General features: G+C 55.9%; 1 protein-coding gene across 3 annotated transcripts in view; it reads left to right on the top strand.

The window, feature by feature from the left end:
- Positions 1–27,186, top strand: part of DLG3 (discs large MAGUK scaffold protein 3) — a 2,000,883-nt gene that overhangs the window by 1,294,304 nt on the left and 679,393 nt on the right. For all 3 annotated transcript variants that reach the window (XM_086918303.1, XM_086918301.1, XM_086918300.1), the window contains one exon: positions 12,900–13,056. In XM_086918303.1, the coding sequence (XP_086774429.1) occupies positions 12,900–13,056 (157 nt within the window). The remainder of the gene's footprint in view (positions 1–12,899; positions 13,057–27,186) is intronic.

Genomic DNA, 27,186 nt, shown 5'->3' with positions numbered 1-27,186 from the left:
CATTTTGCTAACAGCTCGACTACCGAGGTACCCTCACAGTTGTGCATTAGGGTACGAGAAACCCCAGACCCGAGCGCCATTTGCACCGAAGCTCAGCCCTCCACACTCCACGAGTGCCGCGTGGGGCCCGCTATTGCATTTCAGCTCAATTCGTCTTCCCGGTTGCTAGCCCGCTGGCTAGTTAGCCCTCCGAAGACTTTCCTTTGAAACTAAACTGCTTTCCTGGTTGCTCCAGGCTTGCTCCAGCTTCCCTGCAAAGGAGAATCTACCCAGACCTTGCTGGTCTGCACCGAAGCCAATCTTCACTTCCTGCGTGGATTGCGTTTGCCAAGGTTTGTTGGGTCCAGTCCGGATACCGTTACCGCAGTCAACTAGATCCTTCGTGGGACAGCTCGAATTCAGCTCCTGGTCGTCGTCGACACCTCCTGGTCCTCGTGGCTGCAGAGACAAGCTTCACCTCTTCACCTGAAATCAACTCCACATCGCCTGGTTCCTTCCTGGTTCCTTACTGGTCACTGGCTAGTATCCCAGACTCTGTCCCCTCTGCTTTCAGGTTCTTCACATCTTCGATCCACCCTTGGATCCACCCGGACACTTTTCCTCTGGCGCCTGCAGCACTTCTTTGCAGATCTCCATAGAAAACATCGACAAAACCCGAAACCAAAAGGCACCTATGCACCTGGCTTTCCTGGGTGAGGTAACACAAGTACTCCAGTGCTCACGTGGGTCTTGACTCTCGAAGTGTCCTAGTCTAAAGGGGTTTTGTCGAAGTCCATCCGGAAGTGCCCTTAAACAGTAACTTTGTAACTCTTACGTTCTCCATTATAAGCCAATGGACTGTGTTTAGACACTGCACGCGTCTCCCATGGGTCTCCTACTTCCTAACCTTTGATTGTTTAGTGTAGCCACAGCGATTCCCTAGGCCCTAGGCCTACTCACTATTTTCGTAGTGGTTCTTATACCACTTACTTAGTGTTGGACAGGCCACATGAAGGGCCGCTCTCCCCCGGCCCAACCAGGCCCGAGCCCAGTCCCGCAAGTACCACACACCACCATTGCACGTCCTCCGTCCCCTCAGGGACCCCTGCCCTCGAGCCTGCCGACCTCGTGGGTCCGATCCACTGTCGGCCCACGCGCCCAGCCTGGGGCGCCATCTTGGACACTCCACCACGAGGCCGCCTGGCCCCCGATCGACCTCAACCCTGGGCCTGGCCCGGCCTCAGACATTCCGGCACCACCTTCCACCCAGGAGGTGAGCGGGCTACTTGGCAAGTCAATGGGAGAAAGAGGTGCCGATGGCTCTCCCCCACCAAGTGCCGCTCGCCCATCGCCTCCCCGGGCGCTGGCTCCACCCCCCTGCTGGGTGTCTGGACTCCCCCATCCCGGACCTCCCGACCTCCAAGTGCGAGGGTCCGGACATCAAAGCACGCCAGCCCTATAACTGGGGCAGCTCCAGAGCAGGAAGGCAGTTGTATCTTGGAGTCGAGAGACGTAAAGAGGAACTCATCCTGGACGGACTACTGGCGCTGCCATAGCTCTGTCCTGTGCACCATCGTCCTGCCTGTTGGCGCTGCCACAGCCGTCGTAACCTTCATCCTTCATCGTCGTCGGGATCTGCTGGCGTGGCCGCGGACCGTTGTAACCGTCATCTTCCACCGGGACCTGCAGGCTCCGCCGCGGACCGTCGTCCTTCCTTCATCCATCTCGGGACCTGCTTGGCTCCTCCACGGCCCGATCATCTAGAACGCCGAGCTCGAGGATTGAGAGCTATTTTGTACTCATTGGTAACTAAGACTGTCCCGCTACCCCTTTCCTAAACCAGAGACTAGAACCGAGGGGACCCCTGAGTCCAGACCTCCTTGTATCCATCATCGTAACTTAAGAATTGCATATAAAGTCTCGTTAACCTTCAACCTTGTGTGGTGTCCGTCTGTGGGGGGGAAGTTACTTATCTGTACAGTCGTTGGAGACGGCTCTCCCTGGAGACCTCTCCCCGTAACCTCGGCCGACCCTCCCGGTCCGTCTAACATTGGTGGCCAGCGGCGCGATCCGAATCACCGCATAAACGTACAGAGAGTAGCTCACCCCACGACGAAGTCACAATGACCACGAAAGAGAGCGGATCAACCGAGAAATTCCAAATGGAGAAATTGGAGGAGTACAACCATCGTGAACTTAAACAATTCTGCATCGAACTGGGTATCGCTACCACCGGACTGAGTACCAAGGACGATTTTAAGCATGCCCTAGAATCTTGGGCAGAAACCGGGGCTGCCGGAACCCCTGATCAAAGCACCGTAGAAAAAACGACCACGGCCCCGGAAGGGCAAAGAACGGGTCTCTCGCAAGGCGAGATCCAGGAAAGAGAAAGGACCCGACTCCACGAACTAGAAATGGCCCGACTTAAAATGGACATTGAACTTAAGTTGGCCGAACAAAAAATCAACTTAGAGCACCTGCGTCTCCGAGAAGAAAGAGAGGAGAAACAGAGACAAAGGGAGCTCGAGGAAAAAAAACTAGCGTACGAACACGAACGAAACCTAGCCGAGATCAACCTACGCAAGCAGAATAAAGAAGCAGGGGTGCCCGAGCGACCCCCCACCCCAGGGGCCACAGACAAAAAGGTACACATCCCCAAGGATGTTGTCCGAGAATACTTCAGAGAGGACGACATCCAGCAATGGTTTAAAGCCTATGAAATCGCTATGACTGCACACCGGATCGATAGAAGCGACTGGGGAGCTGGTCTCTGGGGAAGATTCCTCAATGAGGGCCGCGACACCCTACTACAGCTCCCGGACCATCAGATGACCTCCTACGACCATATGAAAGCGGCCCTCCTCACCCGCTATGGTCTCACACCCGAGATGTACCGTCAGAGGTTCCGAGACTGCACCCGCATCCCGGGTACAACTTGGGTGGACTATGTAACATACTTTAGCCGAGCCTTCGAGGGCTGGATCCGAGGAAGCAACGTCACGACCTACGAGCAACTATTTAACCTGATGGTATGGGAGCATCTGTCGAACAATTGCTTCATTGAACTCCGCCAACACCTCCTCGACAGCAAGTTAACGGATCCCCGGCAGCTCGCAGCCGAAGCTGACCGGTGGGAGATCACCAGAGTGGGCCGGAATGGGTCCTACGAACAGAACCGGAACAACAATGGTCAGCACCGACCCAGAGGAGGAGGAGGGGGCCAAGGGCGAGGAAGAGACAACGCCCCGGTCGCCCCCGCTACCAACACCACCCCCCCGGCCAACCGGGGCAGCACCCCAGCGCGACCGGGGTACAGAGCCAATGTCACGTGTCACCGATGTCAACGAGTCGGCCACTATGCGAACGACCCAAACTGCCCGCAGTACCAGAGCCCAAGACCCCGCCAAGTGGCCGCTGCAGCCCTAGGGGAAGAACAGATCTCCGAGGAACAGGAAGAGTACGAACAAGAGCATCAAGAGTGGGAGCCAGCCGCCATGACTCTAGCCTGCTTAGGGGGGAAAGACATGGTCCCGCGGGTCCCCCTACCCGCTAACACCCAGAAGTACAGCCAATGGGTGAGCATCAACGGACACCAGGCCGAAGCCCTTCGTGACACCGGGGCCAGTGTAACAGCCGTCCGCTGTCACCTGGTGGCCCCAGAACAGTATCTACCGAACATTCTCTGCCCGGTACGATCAGCCGATAACTCGGAGAGCCTGTGTCGGATGGCCTGCGTCCCCTTCGAATGGGGGGGGGTCTCCGGCATGTTGAAAGTGACGGTCCGAGACGATGCCCCCGTAGACTGCCTCCTGGGCAATGACCTGGAAAGCTCTCCGTGGGCCGCCGTGGAGCGAAAGGAACACCTGGGGATGTTGGGCGTCCCAGACTGGGCGTGCGTCACCACCCGTTCCATGGCCGCCCGTGCCAACCACCAGCCAGAAGAACCCGAATGGCCGGCGCCACCGCCTCCGGTCGCCCCGGCCGAAAACACTGACCGTAACATTCCCGCCGAACCAGCTCAACCTACCGACCTCGCTAACCTCGACCAGTGGCCTCAAGAAGGGGGGCCCACGCAAGAACAATTTCGCAAAGAACAGAAGACCTGTCCCTCCCTCGAGGGACTCCGCCAGCAAGCGCTCGCCCAAAGCGCAGGGGATACCCCCGGAACTCATTGGGTCTACTGGGACAATGATCTGCTGTACAGCGAGCAAAGAATCGCCGAGCTGGGGAGCAACCGAGTACTAGTGGTACCCCTCCGTTTCAGAGACTTCCTGTTAAACCTGGCCCACGATGTCCCTCTGGCAGGACACCTGGGACAAGATAAAACCTACAGTCGCCTAGTGACCCACTTCTTCTGGCCCAAAATGAGAAACGATGTGCACCAGCATTGCCGATCTTGCCCCACGTGCCAAGCCAGTGGGAAGAGCGGCCGCAAACTAAAGGCTCCCCTGCAACCTTTTCCCGTGGTCACTACCCCGTTTGAGAGAGTCGGAATAGACATTGTGGGGCCCTTGGACCCACGCACGAAACAAGGCCATCGATTCATCCTGGTGCTAGTGGACCACGCCACCCGCTACCCTGAGGCTGTTCCTCTGCGAACTGTGACAGCCCCGGTGGTCGGCCGGGCCCTGATGGGGATCTTCTCCCGTGTGGGCTTCCCCCGAGAAGTCGTCAGCGACAGAGGCACGAACTTTATTTCCAAATACATGAAGTCCCTCTGGCAACAGTGCGGGGTCACCTACAGATTCACAACCCCCTATCACCCTCAAGGGAACGGACTCGTTGAGCGGTTCAACCGCACGCTAAAGGGAATGATCGGGGGGTTGGAAGAGCCCCTCCGTCGCCAGTGGGATGTGCTGCTGCCGTGCCTCCTCTTCGCGTATCGAGAAGTCCCCCAGAAATCCTTGGGCTTCAGCCCATTTGAACTGCTATATGGACACCCAGTGCGAGGGCCGCTCAGTCTCGTCAAAGAAGGCTGGGAGATGCCTCCGCTAAAGAACCCTCCAGATGTCTTCCGGTACCTCCTCACCCTCCGCAACCAGACCCGGCGGTTCAGAGAACTAGCGAAGGCCAACCTAGAGGCCAGTCAAGAGGACATGAAAAAATGGTATGACCAGAATGCCTCATCCATTGAATTCGAACCTGGCCAACAGGTATGGGTGATGTCCCCCACTGAGCCATGCGCCCTGCAAGACAAATGGACGGGGCCCTTCAAAGTGATAGAGCGCAAGGGTCCTGCCACTTATCTCATCGATATGGAATCCTCCCGGAACCCTCTCCGGGTCCTCCACGCTAACAGACTAAAGCCCCACTTTGTGCGAACAGAGCTCAGCCTCCTGATGGCCACAGACACTGGGGTTGAAGAAGACTCCGAGCCTCTCCCTGACCTCCTACGGACTCAAGAGCAAGACGGCTCCGTGGATGGGGTCCGGCTCTCAGAGGCCCTCACCAGAGAACAACGCCAGGAGTGTCAAGCCCTCCTATCACAGTTCGCCAGCCTGTTCTCCCTCACCCCGGGTGTCACTTCCTGGTGTGTGCACGATGTGGATACCGGGGACAGCCCCCCTATCCGCCACCGGGCCTACCGCGTGCCAGACCGGGTACGGGCCTGCATCCAGGAAGAAATAGCCAAGATGCTCACGATCGGGGTCATCGAGCCCTCAGACAGTCCCTGGGCCAGCCCTGTCGTACTGGTCCCCAAAGCAGCTGCCCCCGGCACCACACCAGAACTCCGGTTCTGCGTCGACTACCGGGGCTTGAATGCGGTCACCAGAACAGACGCGCACCCCATCCCCCGGGCAGATGAACTAGTCGACCGAATGGGAGCTGCCCGCTACCTCAGCATCTTCGACCTGACAGCAGGCTATTGGCAGATCGGCCTCACACCCCGGGCGCAAGAACGTTCTGCCTTCTCCACCCCCGATGGCCATTACCATTTCACGGTCATGCCCTTCGGCATGAAGAATGCCCCAGCAACATTCCAACGGCTCGTCAATCAGGTCTTAGCGGGGCTCGAAGGATTCAGCGCCGCCTACCTAGACGACATCGCTGTATACAGCCACCATTGGACCGAGCACCTCCACCACCTCCGAGCAGTGCTGCAAGCCCTTCAGCGAGCTGGCCTCACGATCAAGGCCAGCAAGGGTCAAATTGGGCAAGGGTCTGTAACCTACCTCGGACACCAGGTGGGAAGCGGCCTAGTGGCCCCGCTACAGCTGAAAATTGCCGCCATCCAGGCCTGGCAGCCCCCCATCACCCAAACCGAGGTACGAGCCTTCCTGGGCCTCACGGGCTACTACCGAAGGTTCGTAAAAGACTATGGTACCATAGTGGGGCCCCTCACAGAACTCACGTCAAAGAACCAACCCAAGAAAGTCACCTGGACCCCAGAGTGTCAAACTGCATTTGAACAATTAAAGGCCGCCATGTGTTCCGCCCCTGTGCTCCAGGCCCCAGACTACAGCCGGGAGTTCGTCGTCCAGACGGACGCCTCCGACCAGGGCATTGGGGCAGTCCTGTCTCAAGTGAACACCGAAGGCCTTGATCAACCGGTGGCCTTCATCAGCCGGAGACTCCTACCACGGGAGCAACGCTGGAGCACCATAGAGAGGGAAGCCTTCGCTGTGGTATGGGCCCTCAAGAAGCTCCGGCCCTACCTTTTCGGCACCCACTTTCGGGTGCAGACCGACCACCGACCCCTGCAATGGCTGATGCATATGCGGGGGGAGAACCCAAAGTTGCTACGCTGGTCCATCTCCTTGCAAGGTATGGACTTCACAGTCGAACACCGGCCTGGGCCAGATCACGCCAACGCGGATGGCCTGTCCCGGTTTTTCCGCCTCGACGAGGAGAGTCCCCAAGAGGATGGGTAACTCTCCCCGCCTTCAGCTGGGGGGGACGCATGTTGGACAGGCCACATGAAGGGCCGCTCTCCCCCGGCCCAACCAGGCCCGAGCCCAGTCCCGCAAGTACCACACACCACCATTGCACGTCCTCCGTCCCCTCAGGGACCCCTGCCCTCGAGCCTGCCGACCTCGTGGGTCCGATCCACTGCCGGCCCACGCGCCCAGCCTGGGGCGCCATCTTGGACACTCCACCACAAGGCCGCCTGGCCCCCGATCGACCTCAACCCTGGGCCTGGCCCGGCCTCAGACATTCCGGCACCACCTTCCACCCAGGAGGTGAGCGGGCTACTTGGCAAGTCAATGGGAGAAAGAGGTGCCGATGGCTCTCCCCCACCAAGTGCCGCTCGCCCATCGCCTCCCCGGGCGCTGGCTCCACCCCCCTGCTGGGTGTCTGGACTCCCCCATCCCGGACCTCCCGACCTCCAAGTGCGAGGGTCCGGACATCAAAGCACGCCAGCCCTATAACTGGGGCAGCTCCAGAGCAGGAAGGCAGTTGTATCTTGGAGTCGAGAGACGTAAAGAGGAACTCATCCTGGACGGACTACTGGCGCTGCCATAGCTCTGTCCTGTGCACCATCGTCCTGCCTGTTGGCGCTGCCACAGCCGTCGTAACCTTCATCCTTCATCGTCGTCGGGATCTGCTGGCGTGGCCGCGGACCGTTGTAACCGTCATCTTCCACCGGGACCTGCAGGCTCCGCCGCGGACCGTCGTCCTTCCTTCATCCATCTCGGGACCTGCTTGGCTCCTCCACGGCCCGATCATCTAGAACGCCGAGCTCGAGGATTGAGAGCTATTTTGTACTCATTGGTAACTAAGACTGTCCCGCTACCCCTTTCCTAAACCAGAGACTAGAACCGAGGGGACCCCTGAGTCCAGACCTCCTTGTATCCATCATCGTAACTTAAGAATTGCATATAAAGTCTCGTTAACCTTCAACCTTGTGTGGTGTCCGTCTGTGGGGGGGAAGTTACTTATCTGTACAGTCGTTGGAGACGGCTCTCCCTGGAGACCTCTCCCCGTAACCTCGGCCGATCCTCCCGGTCCGTCTAACACTTAGTATATGGTTTGTGAGGGCCCTAGGGCATAACTGTATTTGGGTAACTTATAGTATGCTAATTGAGTAACTTGTGATGTATTTTGATCTCTGACCTCATAAAGAGTGCAGAGGGGTTGTGTTAGAAATAAATACATATATATTTGATATATACCTTGTGTGGTGTCCTTTCATTTGGTGCTCAAGGGATTATAATTGGTAAAACAGCTTGCTTCACATGCCCTCTGAAGTCTTAGCCTATGACTGCTGGTCCATGCTACCACTAGGATAGCTTGTCTATAAGGTTGACTTTACAACCACCGTCAATAAGGGTCGTTTAGACTGGTGCAAGGTGCCCCCTCGAATAGAGGACATCATATGTCAGGCTAACTTCTCACAATGTGGTCTTGATCAAGTAATGCAAATACCCGGATAAAACAATTTGACGTATGGCTTCTTGCCCTGGTGCATTGTTGGACTTGTAGTCCATGTGGCAAAGATCAATTTATGCAAATACCCAGATATAACCATTTGACACATCACTTCCTGCCCATGTGCATTGTTGAACGTGTAGTCCATGTGGTGTGGATCAAGTATTATACATTCTAGGATATAACAATTTGACGCATTTTTTGCTGCCCTGGTGCATTGTTGGACTTGTAGTCCCTGCCTTGTGCCAGAAGAGTTGAACAGTTCTTTGCCTTGGGAGGGGTTGGGAGCGCCTCTGATAGCGCAGGTATGTGTGTGCGAGTGCAGGTATGTGTGTGCGAGTGCAGGCAGGTGTGTACGAGTGCAGGCATGTGTGTGCGAGCGCAAGTATGTGTGTGTGTGAGTGCAGGTGTGTGTGCAGGTGCAGGCAGATGTATGGAAGTGCAGGCAGGTGTGTGTGCGAGTGCAGGCAGGTGTGTCTCTGGGTCCTCCATGATCGAGGGGACATAGTCCTCTCATCTCTGCTCCTTCCTGCCCCGTTGCATTGTTGAACTGGTAGTCCATGCCATGTGCCAGAAGAGTTGAACAGTTCTTTGCCTTGGGAAGGGTTGGGCGCACCTCTGATAGCGCAGGTATGTGTGTGCGAGCGCAGGTGTGTGTGTGCGAGCTCAGGCAGGTGTGTGTGCGAGCTCAGGCAGGTGTGTGTGCGAGCTCAGGCAGGTGTGTGTGCGAGCGCAGACAGGTGTGTGCGAGCGCATGTGTGTGTGCGAGCGAGCACAGGTGTATGTGTATGAGAGCAGGCGTGTGTGTGCGAGCGCAGGCAGGTGTTTGCGAGCACAGGCAGGTGTGTGCGAGCGCAGGCAGGTGTATGAGCGAGCTCAGGTATGTGTGTGCGAGCGCAGGTATGTATGTGAGTGAGTGCAGGTGTGTGTGCGAGTGCAGGTGTGTGTGCGAGTGCAGGCGGGTGTGTGTGAGCGCAGGTATGTGTGTATGAGCGCAGGTATGTGTGCGCGAGTGCAGCAGGTGTGTGCGAGTGCAGCAGGTGTGTGCGAGTGCAGCAGGTGTGTGCGAGTGCAGCAGGTGTGTGCGAGCGCAGGTAGGTGTGTGCGAGCACAGGCAGGTGTGTGCGAGCACAGGCAGGTGTATGAGCGAGCTCAGGTATGTGTGTGCGAGCGCAGGTATGTGTGTGAGTGAGTGCAGGTGTGTGTGCGAGTGCAGGCGGGTGTGTGTGAGCGCAGGCATGTGTGTGCGAGCGCAGGTATGTGTGCGCGAGTGCAGGTATGTGTGCGCGAGTGCAGGCGTGTGTGCGGGGAGCCAGGGTGGTACCGGAACAGGCAGGTGTGTGTGCGAGCTCAGGCAGGTGTGTGTGAGAGCGCAGACAGGTGTGTGCAAGCGCATGTGTGTGTGTGAGCGAGCACTGGTGTATGTGTATGAGAGCAGGCGTGTGTGTGCGAGCGCAGGCAGGTGTGTGCGAGCACAGGCAGGTGTGTGCGAGCACAGGTAGGTGTATGAGCGAGCTCAGGTATGTGTGTGCGAGCGCAGGTATGTGTGTGAGTGAGTGCAGGAGTGTGTGCGAGTGCAGGCGGGTGTGTGTGAGCGCAGGTATGTGTGCACGAGTGCAGGCGTGTGTGCGAGTGCAGCAGGTGTGTGCGAGCGCAGGCAGGTGTGTGCTAGCACAGGCAGGTGTGTGCGAGCGCAGGCAGGTGTATGAGCAAGCTCAGGTATGTGTGTGCGAGCGCAGGTATGTGTGTGAGTGAGTGCAGGTGTGTGTGAGAGTGCAGGCGGGGGTGTGTGAGCACAGGTATGTGTGTGTGAGCGCAGGTATGTGTGTGCGAGTGGAGGCGTGTGTGCGAGTGCAGCAGGTGTATGCGAGCGCAGGCAGGTGTGTGCGAGCGCAGGCAGGTGTGTGCGAGCGCAGGCATGTGTGTGCGAGTGCAGGCATGTGTGTGTGAGCGCAGGTATGTTTGTGTGCGAGTGCAGGCAGGTGTGTGCGAGCACAGGCAGGTGTGTGCGAGCGCAGGCAGGTGTGCCTCTGGGTCCTCCATTAACGAGGGGACATAGTTCACTTGTCTCTGCTCCTTTCCTGCCCTGGTGCATTGTTGGCCTTGTAGTCCATGCCTTGTGCCAGAAGAGTTGAACAGTTCTTTGCCGTGGGAGGGCTGGGTGTGCCTCTGATAGCGCAGGCATGTGTGTTTGAGTGCAGGCAAGTGTGTGTGAGCGCAGGTATGTGTGTGTGAGCGCAGGTATGTGTGTGCGAGTGCAGACAGGTGTGTGCGAGCGCAGGCGTGTGTGTGTGAGAGCGCAGACAGGTGTGTGCAAGCGCATGTGTGTGTGTGAGCGAGCACTGGTGTATGTGTATGAGAGCAGGCGTGTGTGTGCGAGCGCAGGCAGGTGTGTGCGAGCACAGGCAGGTGTGTGCGAGCACAGGTAGGTGTATGAGCGAGCTCAGGTATGTGTGTGCGAGCGCAGGTATGTGTGTGAGTGAGTGCAGGAGTGTGTGCGAGTGCAGGCGGGTGTGTGTGAGCGCAGGTATGTGTGCACGAGTGCAGGCGTGTGTGCGAGTGCAGCAGGTGTGTGCGAGCGCAGGCAGGTGTGTGCTAGCACAGGCAGGTGTGTGCGAGCGCAGGCAGGTGTATGAGCAAGCTCAGGTATGTGTGTGCGAGCGCAGGTATGTGTGTGAGTGAGTGCAGGTGTGTGTGAGAGTGCAGGCGGGGGTGTGTGAGCACAGGTATGTGTGTGTGAGCGCAGGTATGTGTGTGCGAGTGGAGGCGTGTGTGCGAGTGCAGCAGGTGTATGCGAGCGCAGGCAGGTGTGTGCGAGCGCAGGCAGGTGTGTGCGAGCGCAGGCATGTGTGTGCGAGTGCAGGCATGTGTGTGTGAGCGCAGGTATGTTTGTGTGCGAGTGCAGGCAGGTGTGTGCGAGCGCAGGCAGGTGTGTGCGAGCGCAGGCAGGTGTGCCTCTGGGTCCTCCATTAACGAGGGGACATAGTTCACTTGTCTCTGCTCCTTTCCTGCCCTGGTGCATTGTTGGCCTTGTAGTCCATGCCTTGTGCCAGAAGAGTTGAACAGTTCTTTGCCGTGGGAGGGCTGGGTGTGCCTCTGATAGCGCAGGCATGTGTGTTTGAGTGCAGGCAAGTGTGTGTGAGCGCAGGTATGTGTGTGCGAGTGCAGACAGGTGTGTGCGAGCGCAGGTATGTGTGTGCGAGCGCAGGCGTGTGTGTGCGAGTGCAGGCGTGTGTGTGAGTGCAGGCGTGTGTGTGTGTGCGAGTGCAGGTGTGTGTGTGTGCGAGTGCAGGCGTGTGTGTGTGTGCGAGTGCAGGCAGGTGTGTGCGAGTGCAGGCAGGTGTGCGCTAGCACAGGCAGGTGTGCGCTAGCACAGGCAGGTGTGTGCGAGTGCAGGCAGGTGTATGCGAGCGCTGGCAGGTGTGTGCGAGCGCTGGCAGGTGTGTGCGAGTGCAGGCTGGTGTGTGCGAGTGCAGGCTGGTGTGTGCGAGCGCTGGCGTGTGTGTGCGAGTGCAGGCAGGTGTGCCTCTGGGTCCTCCATGAACGAGGGGACATAGATCACTTGTCTCTGCTCCTTTCCTGTCCCGGTGCATTGTTGAATAGTTCTTTGCCGTGGGAAGGGTTGGGCGCGCTTCTGATAGCGCAGGTATGTATGTGTGTGCGAGCGCAGGCAGGTGTGTGCGAGCGCAGGCAGGTGTGTGCGAGCGCAGGCAGGTGTGTGAGAGCGCAGGCAGGTGTGTGCGAGTGCAGGCAGGTGTGTGCGAGTGCAGGTATGTATGTGTGTGCGAATGCAGGCATGTGTGTGTGAGTGCAGGCAGGTGTGTGGGAGCGCAGGTATGTGTGTGTAAGCATCTGTGTGCAAGTGCAGGTATGTGTGTGCAAGCATCTGTGTGCAAAGGCAGGTATGTGTGTGTAAACATATGTGTGTGTGAGCATCTGTGTGCAAGTGCAGGTATGTGTGCCTCCGAATCCTCCATGTACGACGGGACATAGTTCACTTGTCTCTGATCCTTTCGTGCCCCGGTGCATTGTTGGCCTTGTAGTCCATGCTTTGAGCCAGAAGAGTTGAATAGTTCTTTGCCTTGGGGGAGAGGCTGGGCGCGCCTCTGATAGCGCAGGTATGCGTGTGTGTGCGAGCGCAGGTATGTGTGTGCGAGCGCAGGCAGGTGTGTGAGAGCGAAGGCAGGTGTGTGCGAGCGCAGGTATGTGTGTCCTTCTGGGTCCTCCATGAACGAGGGTTCATAGTCCACTCGTCTCTGCTCCTTCCTGCTCCTGTGCGCGCCTCTCGGTCGCCGGTGCCACCCTGGCACTGCCCAGGTGAATCACCCTGTAAGTGGCTCTCACTCCCCAGCACCTGCCGAACAGGCCGAGCGGCCGCGGGGCCCGGGGAGCCAGGGTGGTACCGGAACCCGGAGCAGGCTCCACCTCAGCCGGCGCGCCGCCGACGCAGCGTCCCGGCGCGCCCCGGCTCCGGCACAGACACCTCCATCCCTGCTCGGCAGCACCTGCGCGCACCCCTCTTCTGACATGTCTTTCCGTCGCATCTCCAGGGAACCCCGGAAGGTGATTCTGCACAAGGGCTCCACCGGCCTGGGCTTCAACATCGTGGGCGGTGAGGACGGCGAGGGCATCTTCGTCTCCTTCATCCTGGCAGGAGGGCCGGCCGACCTGAGCGGCGAGCTGCGGCGAGGGGACCGCATCCTGTCGGTGAGTGCGGGCTGCGAGCGGGGGGGGGGTCCAACCTGGGTCCAGGAGGCGTCACACAGAGTGCAGGCACCCTCTCACGCGGGGACCACCCTAACCGCAGCCGGAGTCACATCACACAGAGGGGGTCTTATTGAGGGGGGGGGGGGGGGGGCAGAGCCTGTCAGCAAGTGCCACCTCCTGGTCCTTGCCCACCCTAAGGACAGCCCGAGTCACACCACACAGAGCGCACCCTCTCATGCAGGGGTGTCCAACGTGGGTCCAGGAGACCGTATCCTGTCAGAGTACCACCTCCTTGTCGCCCAAAAGACCACATGCCTATATCCTGAGCCCCCTCAAACAGAGCATTCTCCAGGACAGGGGTGTCCAACGTAGGTCCAGGAGACCGGATCCTGTCAGTGAGTACCACCACCTGGTCCTGTGCCACCCTCAAGACACTATGTCCACAGGCTGAGCCACCTCACATAGAGAGCATCCTCCAGGACAGGGGTGTCCAAACTGGGTCCAGGAGACCGTATCCTGTCAGAGTACCACCTCCTTGTCCCCCTAAAGACCACATGCCTACATCCTGAGCCCCCTCAAACAGAGCATTCTCCAGGACAGGGGTGTCCAACGTAGGTCCAGGAGACCGTATCCTGTCAGAGTACCACCTCCTTGTTCCTGCCCCCACTGAAGCCTTCAATTCTGAGCCTGAGCCCCCTCAGGCAGAGCGTATATCCAGAACAGGGGTGTCCAATGTGGGTCCAGGAGACCGGATCCTGTCAGTGAGTACCACCACCTGGTCCTGTGCCACCCTCAAGACACTATGTCCACAGGCTGAGCCACCTCACATAGAGAGCATCCTCCAGGACAGGGGTGTCCAACGTGGGTCCAGGAGACCGTATCCTGTCAGAGTACCACCTCCTTGTCGCCCTAAAGACCACATGCCTACATCCTGAGCCCCCTCAAACAGAGCATTCTCCAGGACAGGGGTGTCCAACGTAGGTCCAGGGGACCGTATCCTGTCAGAGTACCACCTCCTTGTCCCCCTAAAGAACTCATGTCTACATCCTGAGCCCCCTCAAACAGAGCATACTCATGGACAGGGGTGTCCAACGTAAGTCCAGGAGACCGGATCCTGTCAGTGAGTACCACCACCTGGTCCTGTGCCACCCTCAAGACACTATGTCCACAGGCTGAGCCACCTCACATAGAGAGCATCCTCCAGGACAGGGGTGTCCAACGTGGGTCCAGGAGACCGTATCCTGTCAGAGTACCACCTCCTTGTGGCCCTAAAGACCACATGCCTACATCCAGGACAGGGGTGTCCAACGTAGGTCCAGGGGACCGTATCCTGTCAGAGTACCACCTCCTTGTCCCCTAAAGAACTCATGTCTACATCCTGAGCCCCCTCAAACAGAGCATACTCATGGACAGGGGTGCCCAACGTAGTTCCAGGAGACCGGATCCTGTCAGTGAGTACCACCGCCTGTCCAGGGCCACCCTCATGACGTCATGTCCACAGCGTGAGCCACCTCAGGCTTCCCCAGACAGAGCATATCCTCTGATGCAGGGCTTTAAGTGGGCCGGGTCTCAAGGAGTCTGAGCACCGGCAGTTTTTTAAAGGGGGCCTCGAAACGGGTCTTTATCGGGCTCTGCTTTGAGCCCTGGCACAGGCTCTCCGTTTTTTTCTCAGGACTGCAGTGACAGCAGTTTGCTGTCACTGCAGTCAGGACAAAAGTGCCAGGGCTCAAAACAGAGCCCGATAGAGACCCGTTTCGAGACAGCAAGCACATCGATGTGCACTGCTCACTTCTCACTAGTGGAGAAGTTACGGCGTGACGTCATGCCAGGTGAGCGTTGTGGGGGAAGGGAAATCCTTTAATGAGAGTCATTTTCTTTCTGGATTTCCCTTCTCTTTCTGAAACGCAAGAGCAGCAACATTGTGGTTGGGTCACCAGGGCTTTAATTGAAAGCTTTTTCAATATTATATGTAACGAGCCATAGTTGCAGCTTATTTATCTTATGCAACTAATAACCATTGACAAAGCCAATAGTCCTTACTTTTTGTAGGTATGATGTTACTTGTCTCACACATCTGGATGCAATGACAGAAACACCAAAATACAAGTCGGGCGGCACACTATGCTAAACACAGATTTTTAGCTTATGTGTTTTAAAGCCACGCCCCTAATTGCACTGGCCACACCCCTTTGAGAGGCCCCAAGTTTTTTCATCCCACTTAAAGCCCTGCTCTGATGCATGAGGTGTCCAACGTAGGTACAGCAGGTAAACAGATCTTATCGAGACCACCCCCTGCGTGTCCCCAGCCACCTCATAGACTCCTTGTCCACTTCTCAGGCTCATAGAAGCGAAGGATGCTCCCTGCCTGCTTCACCTAATACTGATTGAGGTAGGAATCGTCCTCTACTTCAGGGGTATCCAGCGTGGGTCCAGGAGGGCTGAGCCCCATGTCAGGCTATGCACGTGCGATGAATACTTGCATTCTGTGATGACCCTGAATGTCTTGCCTGCCCCTGGCCTTCTTAGACTTCCACTGTCCATCTTGTTGAAATCGTTCAGATATTTGATGTTTGAAGCCGGTCTCAACATTGTTTTGTTGACACTGTCAGCAGGTGAGCAAGACCATAAGACCATATGGAATATACAGTCCCACATCCCGGCTCCCTCTCATCACTAATTCGCTGTAATTGATTTTTCAAGAATGCCACACCCACTGTTGGTGCTCTCGCGAGATGTCCCCTCCATCTCTCTGAAGAGTTGCCATTGTGGGTTCTACCTGTGCAGTGCTGGGAAGTAGGGGCTCGTGCAGATCACGGTGTCGGCAGCGTTATCAGCTCAGGGAAGCCACTCCCACCCAGCGAAGCACCCTGCAGGGCATCATTCAGCAGGGCCCTCGTGTTGTGTGCAGGAACCTGCAAGCAGCGAAGGGGCTTTCTTATTTTCACTTCCAACTGGGCCCAAACAAAGGCCTGATTTAAAGAGCCACCAGCCCTTCTTTTATTCAAGTATCACCCTGGCTGGGAACCATCTTTAGCCTAACACCTGAACACTGATGCAGTAGAAAGAAACCGAAGCGCACAGCTTGCTATCACCTCACAAGTACATAAGAGAAGCTGTGACTTGGAGGAAGGCGTTTGAGTATGTTCAGTCCCCCTTTGTAGGATGTGTGCCTGCACTGTAAGAATGCAAGGTGCATTTGTGTGTACGAGTAGTTACACAAATAAGGATCAAATGACACCTTCTAGTTTATTTTTATTTAGTCCTTTTATAGAGGTACTTTCTCCAGTGAAGGGTGTCTGAGCGCACTACATGACACAGTAAAACATGCAAGCGTGTAAATCAATGTACAGGAGTTGTTTAAGACAATGAGGGTTTTACTCGTATGCAGCCGAGGCCCGTCCTAATGGGCTGAGAGGCCACGCCCCCTCACCTTCTGGCCACAATAAAGAGTGTCTGTCATGCCGAGCAAAAGTCAGCCTGACAGACACTCTTTATTTTCAGGTCAGGCAGCCAGGAACTAGACATGAGCTAACTGCGCAGGCTCCCGGCTGCCTGAGCTGAACTTGGCCAGGTTGAAGAAACCACAGCTTTTGTGGGCGTGGCCTCTTTAGCCTCGCAAAGCACCTCAAGGCCCTCCCTCTGGTGACGAGAGGCGCTTCAATGATTGCGTCGTTCCTGGGCACTTCAGTTCAAAGTCCTGAAGCGCACAGAGCCAGTGCCAATCACTGACACCTCGTCACAGAGTGGGGTCAGCAGTCTCACTGACCCAATCTCACTCTGACGAGTGAGGGACTGCTGCCTTCCCTCATAGCCAGGGAGGGAAGGCAGCAGTCTCAAACACATCTGGGATCTCTGAGGCAGAGCTGTGCAGATAAGCATTATTTTTTTCCAATGTTTGGTGCGTGCGTGCATGAATTTTTGGGAGTGAGTGTTGTGCATTGATATGTATGTGTGCCTGCAGGTGTGAATGCATGAGTGGGAGTGAGTGTTTGCGTGCTTTTGTGCCCTGGCCGCCCCCTCCCTCTAAAAGTATAGGCCACCACCGCACACAACGTCATTATATGTTAAGAGTGAATGGCTGGAAGAAATGCCGGGTCAGGATATAAAACGTAACCCAGTGATTGTTGTTGTCTGTGCTAACAAGACTTTGTTACTTCCCAGAGGAACCCTTATGTGAAATCTTAGAATAACAACAGATTGAGAGAAGAACAATAAGGATCTAAACCTGTGACTTATAGTTTGCATGCAGCTCCCTGAAGCTAGTGAGTAGATTACTGTGCTATAGTAGAAGGATTACAATTTAAGAACTGGAAGCAACACAATGATCTCTGTATTTAAAGCAGCAGCCCACCTCCCTATCTACATAAAATACAAATCCTTGATCGGCTTGTAACACGATGTGCTTTGCAGCAGGCACACTAATCCTCTGCGCTGTTATGTCTCAAAACTGTGACTGGACAACACAGAAGTCTCCCAGAACTGCATTAACACCAGAGCTATCTTACCAATGTTATAATCCCCTCAAGATTGCTGGGCACACAAAGATCTCTGCAGCAGGTGTCTTAACCCTGTAAATGTATATCTGAAAGAAACACGTTAGTAATGGTTTCCTTACCTTATAATTACCCCCAGGTGTCAGACTGGATCCGGAAAGTTTTTTCGTCAGCAGTACTTCTGCGTGTCTGAAAGTGGCGTCGGTCAGCTCTGCGTCGGTGTCGTGGTCGCCGGGATGACGTTGCGACACCTACTTAGACGCCGCCCTTGCTCGCTGACGTCAGTTCTTTCTTTTTCCGCGCCAGCCAGCACAGATCCGGGAAGAGCGGTACCTCAGTCATTCTTTGACTACGTTTTTCTTGTATTTTGTCGATGTTTTGTTTCGAGTCTTCGACTCCGATCAGGTGCACGAGGGATGTCCGGGTTTAAGGCCTGCAGTTCCTATAACCGGCTGATGTCAGTCACGGATCCGCATCATGTGTGCCTCTTTTGCCTGGAGCACGACCACAACATCAAGTCGTGCTCCGACTGTCGATGGTTGACGCCGAACGCTTTGCGGGAGAGGTCTTGAAAGCCAACAGTAGGCTCTGTGTCGTTTGATGTCCCGGTCGAGAGGGAGGTCGAGGGACCAGTCGCGGAGCCATCGCGATTGCAACAAGTTATCGAAGTCTTGGCACTCGGGATTGAGTAAGTCGAAGCATAAGAAGAAGTCGAAGAAGCATCGTCGCTCTTCGACTTCTCCTTGTCGGTCGGCCGATCCGACGAGGCCCGCGGGTGGTGCCCCTCCTGCAGCTCCATGCGCGGAGCCCGACGGGTCGACTTCGAGCTACCCTCCCTTTCCGGGACATGGAGCGACCCCCGCCCAGCTTCGTACGTTCTACGAGGCGATGCGTGCCATCTTTGGGCGGACCGACCCCAACTGCGTGCCTTTGGGTCCCGCAGACTCGGTTGGGGGGCCTAGGTCTTTGCCGGCTCCTGCCCTGGTGCCGCAGGCCCCCTTGCATCCAGGCCAGGATCCGGATCGGTGCCAGTTGACCTCACTAAACCTCCGCCGGTGCCGCTTCCTTTAGCACCACTACAGCGCTCAGCGCCGGTCAGCTCCCCAGCCCGCGTCAACTCCGGCCTCCATCCCGAGGTGGACACAGAGCCGGACTGGTATCGGCTGATGCCGGATATGGCGCAGATGGGTACTTTTGTCCCTATGTTCCACCCTGACCATATTCAGCCTGTTTGGCAGCCAGAGGAGGGTGAGGAGGACTGGGAGGGGTCAAGTGACCCTGTAAGTGACCAGCTTGATACTGAGCAGGACTGGAGAGTGGACGAGAGAGATGCCAGTGGTTTTGACATTTCACCTGACCTTGGCATGTTCTCTCCTCCTACCGTGGCTATGGAGGAGGGAGCGTCTAACACTGTGGTGTTGTGTAGGGCGGCCAAGGCTCTCAACCTCGAGCTTCCTTCGGTGGCAGTCAATACTAACCTCCTGACTGAGGTGCTTCAACCAGCGGCGAGCTCTTCGGAGCCCCAGTTGCCATTTAATGAGGCCCTCACAGACGTCCTTTTGGGCACATGGTCCAAGCCCAACACGGGGGCTCCCATGGACAGGATGATCGCCCAACGCCACTGCCCGGCTACGGGGCGACCCCACTTTCTTCTCCCAACACCCCACCCCGGAGAGCTTGGTGGTCCAAGCCTCCACCTCCAAAAGCGCCTTCCATACCGCTCCACCAGAAAGGTAATCCAAGAAGCTGGACCATCTTGTCTTCCACCAGCTTAGGACTGCAGTCTGTAAACCCCGCATGTCTCTTGGGCCATTATTCGCACTCTGTGTGGTATACTGTGGCGCAAGGGCTGCCTCAGTGTCGGGAGGAGGCCCAGACAGTACTCTCCCAGGCTGTCACCGCCGGGAGAGATGCAGCAAAGATTAGAATACGTTGTGGGTTGGACACCGCCGACTCTCTGGGCAGGACCATTTCAACATCGGTAGCGCTTCGCAGCTACGCCTGGATTAGGTCCACTGGCTTTTCAGGGGATGTCCAGAACACCTTGATGGACATGCCCTTTGATGGCCGTTGCATTTTTGGCGACAAAGCAGACCACGCCCTAGAGCGCTTCAAGGACTCACAGGCTACAACCAAGTCCTTGGGCCTCTCCACCCATCAGGCGCAGTATGCTTTTCGCTCCTTTCGTGGCTATGGAAGGGGTGCCCCACCACTTCCCACTCAGGGCCACAGGCCACATCAAGTTACTCAGCCTTTGCGTGGCCGGGGACGTGGAAACAACTGGCGAGGTTCCGCGTTCAACGGGCGGGCCAGTCCACCAACCACCCCTCTGTAGCAGCCTTCAAACCCTCCTAGTCCGACCTTTCAGGCCTCTCAAACGCCAGTGGGTGGCTAGATTTGCCATCACCTCCCCCACTGGTGCACCATCACTTCAGACAGGTGTTTTGCAAACAGTCCGAAGGGGCTACTCCCTCCCCTTTGAGACTGCCCCTCCAGCCATGCCACCGCGATACCACAGCATGTCGGAGGATCATCTGGCCCTTCTTCAGCAGGAGGTTACTGCTGTCTTGGCCAAGGGAGCCATCACGCATGTTCCTGTCCCAGAAGTAGGTCATGGTTGTTATTCCCACTACTTTCTGGTTCCCAAGAAGGACAAGGGCCTGCGTCCTATCTTGGATCTCGGGAACGTCAATCGCCTTCTCCGAAGGAGAAGTTCAAAATGTTGGCGCTTGTTCAGGTCTTATCTGCCCTCAACCCGCAAGACTGGATGGTAGCGTTGGACTTGCAGGACGCTTATTTCACATCCCTGTCCTACCGGCCCACTGGCGCTACCTGCGGGTCACGGTAGGCCACGAGCATTTTGAGTTTATCGTGCTCCCCTTTGGCCTTGCCAGCGCCCCTCGGGTGTTCACGAAAGTGATGGCGGTGGTCGCAGCTTATCAGCGCAGATCAGGGGTATCAGTCTTCTCCTATTTCGACGTCTAGCTGTTGAAGGTGGGCTTGCCCCAGGCAGTCATCTCCCACCTCCAGTCTATGGCCGACCTTCTGCATATGCTGGGGTTCTCCATCAATGTGCCAAAGTTACACCTGATTCCCTCTCAGAAGCTCCTCTTCATCGGAGCGGCTCCGGACACGTCGCGGATTCGGGTCTATCCTCCCGAACAGCGATATTCGGGCTCTGATCCCGATCTTTCAGCCTCTGTCCTGGGTTTCAGTCAGAATGACTCTGAGGCTGCTGGGCCTCATGGCCTCCTGCGTCCTCCTGATAGATCATGCCAGATGGCATATGCGGGGTCTACGGTGGGACCTGAAGTTCCAGTGGGTGCAGCATCAGGGGAATCTGTCCGACTGTGTCCATATCTCAGAGGGCACAGTTGACAACTGCAGTGGTGGCTTACGAACCAGGATTGGGTCAATGGCAGATCCCTCTCCCTTCCCCAACCAGACCACACTGTGGTGACGGATGCCCCCCTTCTGGAATCAGGCGGCAACATGGGAGAGGCGGAGATCAGAGACCTCTAGTATCCGGCATAGTCCAGGCTTCACATCAACCTTCTGGAGCTCCAGGCAATTCATCTTGCACCGAAGGCATTCCTTCCCTCTGTCCGGGGAAGAGCAGTGCAGGTGTTCACGGACAACACCACCCCCATGTGGTATTACAACAAAGGGCGAGGTGGGGTCACGGACCATATGTCAGGAAACCCTCAGTCTCTGGACATGGCTGGAACATCAAGGCATTTCCTTGGTGGTTCAACACCTGGCAGGTTCTCTGAACGCCAGGGCGGATGAACTCAGTCACAGGTGCATGATGGATCACGAATGACGTCTTTACTCGGAGGTGGTGCAAGGTCTCTTTCAACAGTGGGGAGAGCCTTGGTTTGATCTATTTGCCACCGAAGAGAATGCCAATGTCAGCAATTCTGCACAATGGAATTTCCAAGGCGGCACTCGCTCTGCGATGCTTTTCGTCGCAAGTGGAGTTGCAGTCCGTTGTACGCCTTTCCACCTGTTAGATTTGGGGGTCTCTGGTTGGCACAGGTAGGTACTTGTGACAAATAGGGACCCTCTCCTCTAGTCAGGGAAAGAGGATTACACACCTAAAATAACCCCTGCTCACCTTCTAGGTTGCGTGGCGCAATCAGTCAAGGCTTATTTCAGAGGCGTTGTAAGTTAAGCAGTTGTGACCACATACAGTAACCCAGTGACAACACTACAAATGGACACCACACAGGTTTTATATAAAAAATAAGTAGACTTTATATAGAGTTACCACAAGACCATAAACGACAAAAATATACACTATGATTACTTTAAGATGGTAGATTAAGCTTAGTTCAGTTCAGTTCTTAGATGCGACACTGCATCAATGTACCTTAAGTTGCGTTACGCTTCCCGACAAGCAATGTCGCAGCGATGGGAAATGCGGCAAAGTTCAGATACAAAGAAATAAAGACGTGAAGATCTTCCAGATGCGGCACGCTTCTCGGGGATGCAAGAAGTTCTCGGTCTGATGCGTGGACTACAGCGGCGACATCCAAGATGCGACGGCAGCAGCTCCAGCGGCGACGCTCTTCTCCCACGATGCGTGAAGCTTCCGCTCGATGCGACAACGACAGCGGCAACATCCAAGATGCGACGGCAGCAGCTCCGACGGCGGCGCGCTTCTCGGGGATGCAAGGTGCTCTTGGTCGATGCGGTGCAGTGCGATAGTTCCAGCGGCGACACCCTCCTTCTCCGGAGTTGCGCCGGCAGGCACAGCGAAAGCGACATGCTCCGACCTCGTTGCGCGATTCTTCTCCTGATGGGGTGCAGTGCGACAGCATCAGCGACGACATCCTCCCTTCTTCAGAGTTGCGACGGCAGCAGCAGCGACACACTTTCTCTTTGTTGCGGCACGCTTCTCTCCGATGCGGTGCAGTGTGACAGTTCCAGCGGCGGCACCCTCCTTTCTCCGGAGTTGCGACAGCAGGCACAGCGATAGCGACATGCTTCCTCTCGTTGAGTCGCGCTTCCAGCTCCTTGCGACACGCAGTTCCTCAGAAGGCCCAAAACAGCAGCAGGAACTTCCAAAAGAACTCTGGGGAGCTGGGGGGGGTGAAGTCTGTTGTCCCTGAGACTTCAGCAGGAGCCAAGCTCTTTTCCAAGCCCTTGGAGATCCTTCACAAGTTGAAAGCAAAGTACACAAAGTTCCTTTCTCCTTCCTTTGGCAGTAACTCAACCACCGCAGGCCAATCCCCCAAGCAGCACTTCAACTTGGGAATAGTCTCTCCTCAGTTTCTTCAGGTTCCTCTCCTCAGTAAAGGTTTCTTCTTGTAGTCCAAAAGTGATCTAATTTCTTGGGAGCAGGGTCCCAATATTTATACACCAAAATCCTTTGTTCTCTCAGGGGAGAGGGGCCTATGCCTAGTCCAAACCCGTTCCTGAGCACTTTGTTTACCAGACTTCTCCTTTCCTTTCACAGTGCAGGGCAGAAGCATCAGACACCCCACAGGAGGTAGAACCAGCATTGTGAAAGGCAAGTACAGTCCTGGAGCACTTTGTTGACATGACTCCTTCTCTTCTTTCAGTGTGCAGGGCAGAGACATCAGCCGCTCTTCAGGGGGTGGAGCCTGCATTGTGGAAGGCAGGCACAGCCCTTTTCAAGGTTCAGGTGCACTCCTCCCTCCCATCTAAATGCAGATCTCTCTATTCACCTCTGGGTGACTCAGCCTGTCTCCTGGAATTCCCCAGCCCTGTCAATCACAGAAACCAGACATAGGAATACACAAACTAGCAGAGGCAGGTTTGAATGGTTAGACAAGCAAAGACCGACTTTCTAAAAGTGGTATTTGCAAACACAGAATATTAAAATGAACTTTACTAAAAGATGTATTTTATTATTCTGAGTTCAGGCATACTAAACTCGAATTTCTACAATGTTCTCTGAGCCTGTTAGGATTATAACATGTAACAATTCTAACAGCCCTTTCTGGCCTATGGAGAACAGGTAGCCTTGCAATAGTGAAAAACGAAAATGGCTGTAATTCACTATTTGGACATGCCACACACACCAGGGCTTGTCCTACCTTGTCCTTACAATGCACCCTGCCCCTGGGCCTGCCATAGGGGTGAATGATATGAAGAAAAGGGAAGGTTTAGGCCCTTTTAGGGACTGGCAAGTGGGTGCACTTGCCCAGTCAGCATGACAGTACCAGACTGCACGCAGGCTCTGCAATGGCAGACCTTAGACACATTTTACAAGGCTGCTTCTGTGGGTGGCACAACCAGTGCTGCAGGCCCACCAGCAACATTTGGATTTCACTCCCTGGCACACTCAGTGTACTAGACTAGGGTCTGACAAGTAAACCAAAATAGCCAAACATGGAATCACTAATCCATACATCAATTTACAATAGGGAGCACTTGCACTGTGGCACTGGACAGCAGTGGCACAGTGCCCAAAGCATCTAACACCAGCAAAACTACATGAGGCAACAGCAAAAATGGAAGGGAGACCTACGCCAATGGTGCCAGGTCTAACACCACCTATACCACTTCTGCCCTGAGTGCTGAAGAAGATCAGGCGTGACCAGGCCCAAGTCATTCTTATGGCTCCGGATTGGGCACGAAGATTTGGTATCCAGAGCTGCTCAACAGGGCCATCGATCCTCCGATCAGACTGCCTCTTCGGGAGGATCTTCTGTCGCAGCAACAGGGGACAGTCCTTCACCCGAACCTGTCCAGTTTTCACCTCCTTGCGTAGAGATTCAGCGGCGGCAGTTGACGTCTTTCGACCTGCCTCCCGAAGTCTGTGATGTAATCTTGGCAGCCAGGCGTCCCTCCATTAAGACGGTATACGCCTGCAGGTGTAATAAACTTGTGGCATGGTGCACAGCAAAGGCTGTGGATCCCCTTTCTGCCCTTCTCCCTGAAGTATTTTTGTTCCTTCTCTCTTTGGCCCAGCAGGGCTTTGCTCTGGACACTGTCAAAGGCTACCTTTCGGCCATATCTGCCTTCCTTCGGCTGCCAGATCAGCCTTCTCTTTTTAAGTCCCCGGTGGTTAACCATTTCTTAAAAGGCTTAACACCTCTTTTACCTCAAATCCCTTTCGTTATGCCTCAGTGGGACTGAATCTTGTGCTTACTTATTTGATGTATCTCCCTTTGAGCCGCTTCACAACTGTCCTTTATGCCTCTTGTAAGAACTGGCACCACCAGTTCCCCGGGAGGTAGCTTGGCTCGAGCAGGAAGGCGGCCAAGGGCTTATGTGTAAAGCAGCTACTTAACACACTCATCCAATGAGACACACAGTGGGCGCAATAATGGAGACCACACCAGTAGTTGTGTTTGAAAATCAAGATCTTTTATATACATTTTAGACCAAGGAAATTAAGGCATTAGTAAATCATCAGCATTACATTAAAAGACCACATTAAAGCATTTCATGAACGCTTTTCAAAACGCATTTCCTGTAAGTAGGATGAACCATTTCATTGAATACTTTCGGTAAGGTAGAAAACTCCAACTAACACAGCCTGTCGTGTTATGCTGTTCAGCAAGCTAAAAAAAGGTGTTGTCATAAACATGGCCTAACATTTCACGAGACAGCGATAGACATTACCCCTTGTAAATATCAACAAGTCATGACCAGACATTAGGTTATCAAAACAGTGCTGGAGTAAATCAATAAGCATCAGAGTTTAATCCCGTCAGGATTCCTTGAAGCCCGCCCCTGCAAGGGAATTCAAGACACAGTGCAAATCTCCATTTCAATTAACAGGCTTGTAAATATGGTATAAACAGAAGCCCTACAGGCCGGAAACTGGCAATGTGGCAATTCAACATAGGGGTAAGTGTCTGTCCCCCAAGCCTCCAAACTCTCGAGGCACATTCAGGGGGGGGGGGGGGGGGGGAGGGGCAACGGGGCCCAGTCACAGTTCACCCCGGGGGAGGGGCGACCTCTGGCCTACCGCCCTCCTCCCCGGGGGTTTCCTTGGATATTCGGCCCTCCGGGGCCCTTGCGGTTGTCAGCTGCGGATGGGGAGTGCTTCGGCCCTCTGGCACGCCTAGCAGGCGAAGGGGGCAGGCAGAATGTCTCCGGTCCTTCCGAAGACTCTCGCAGCCCGGGGCGGGGCAGGAAACCAGTGCGGGCCCCGGCGCCGGGAACGGGGGACTTCCCTCGTGAGGGGAAACCGGAGGGGGCTTTTCCGCTCCACTGCCCCCTCCGCAACGAGTCCAGGCTTTCCCCGGGCCTCCTCACGCAGCTACGGCCCGGGGACCAATCAGTACCGGGGCCTGGGCTGTCCTGACCAGTAAGGAAGCCCGCCTCGAGGGCGCGCCAGCCAGGTCCAATGGCTGCGCGGCGCTCAGGGGCGGGGCGGAGGATCTCCTCAGTCATGTGGGGCCGACTCCGGCCTCAGGCCTACCGCTGCCTGATTCACTCAATGCGGCGGCCCTCTCCTAGCACACGGGGGCCGCCGAGGGAAACACCATGACGGCGCTGGCACCGCTGGAGCCGCAACACACGCGGGAGGGCCGGCAGTGGCGGCGGCGGCCGGAGAGGCCTCGGGGGTGTCAAAAGGGCGGCGCGCGCCCCGTGTCTGTGAAGGGACCTCCTCACACGCCTCAGGGGGCACAGCACGGCGCTGGACACCGAACTAGGTGAGCGCTTGAAGGGGCGATGCGGTGCTCCTCGGAGGGGCCCAGCGCCGGGGGGAATCTCTTAGTGCTACAGGACCGTGGCAAATAGCGCTTAGGGAGCGCTTCACAGCGCTAGTTGCAGGCAGGGCATGGAAGGCAATTTCAGAAGGTTCTGACAGGACAGGCAGTCTCTGACACAGCGCTGGGCAGGGGAACAGATTACAGCGCTCTTCAAGTTAGTCAGCAAGTACTGCAAGCAGGATGGGAGCAGAGCAAGTCAGTCAGGGGGAGACAGGTAGGGCCAGGAGGGCCCACTGCAGGCAGGGGGGTGCGCAGGGCAGCACAGTCCAGTACCTGGTCGATCCCCCAGCAGTCTCTGGTCAGAGGAAAGTAGACTTCTTGGCGTTTGGATGGTTCTGCGCCCTTAGGTGAGGGTTTCTTGAAGTTGGGGAGGGGGGTTGAGTTGGAGGCTGGATGAATTCTCCTCAGTCACTGCAGATGGACCCTGGGGTTCCCTACCGCTGGGCCAGATCAGGGGGCTAGTCTAGGACACCTCACCCAGCTTAAGAGGCAGCACCTAAATCCTGTCACTCCCAGTAGCATAGGTTCCTAACTAGGCTCTCCCGCTTAAAACTCATGCGTGGGTTCCCCAGGTCAGTGATGCCCCAACTGACTAGAAAAAGTTCCCTCCCTTGCTTAAGTATGCCCAGGTCAGGTGACCACTCTCTAAGGCGGGAAAACCTAACTCCGCCTTTCTTCTGGAAGGTTCCAGGAGCTTCCCCACTCTACCTATGGACAGGGGCTGGGTGGCTGGTATTGCAACATTGTATGGGGATCCAGCCTGCTCCTGGCAGCTAGGGTGCTACACTAAAAGACCACGCTGCAGTAGCAGGGGCCAGTGGCAGCCATGTTTGAAGTAGAGAGCACCTGCACCCTTACACAGATTAGCTATGAAAAGGTGCCCGAAGACCTATGGGCCAACAAAAAGAAGGTGGAAAAAATGAGGCAAGGGCAAAAAA

This window comes from Lissotriton vulgaris, chromosome 4_1 (assembly GCF_964263255.1).
Source record: "Lissotriton vulgaris chromosome 4_1, aLisVul1.2, whole genome shotgun sequence".
NCBI lineage: Eukaryota > Metazoa > Chordata > Amphibia > Caudata > Salamandridae > Lissotriton > Lissotriton vulgaris.
Note: the sequence above shows the minus strand (reverse complement) of the source record. Positions and strands in the feature narration are given on the sequence as shown.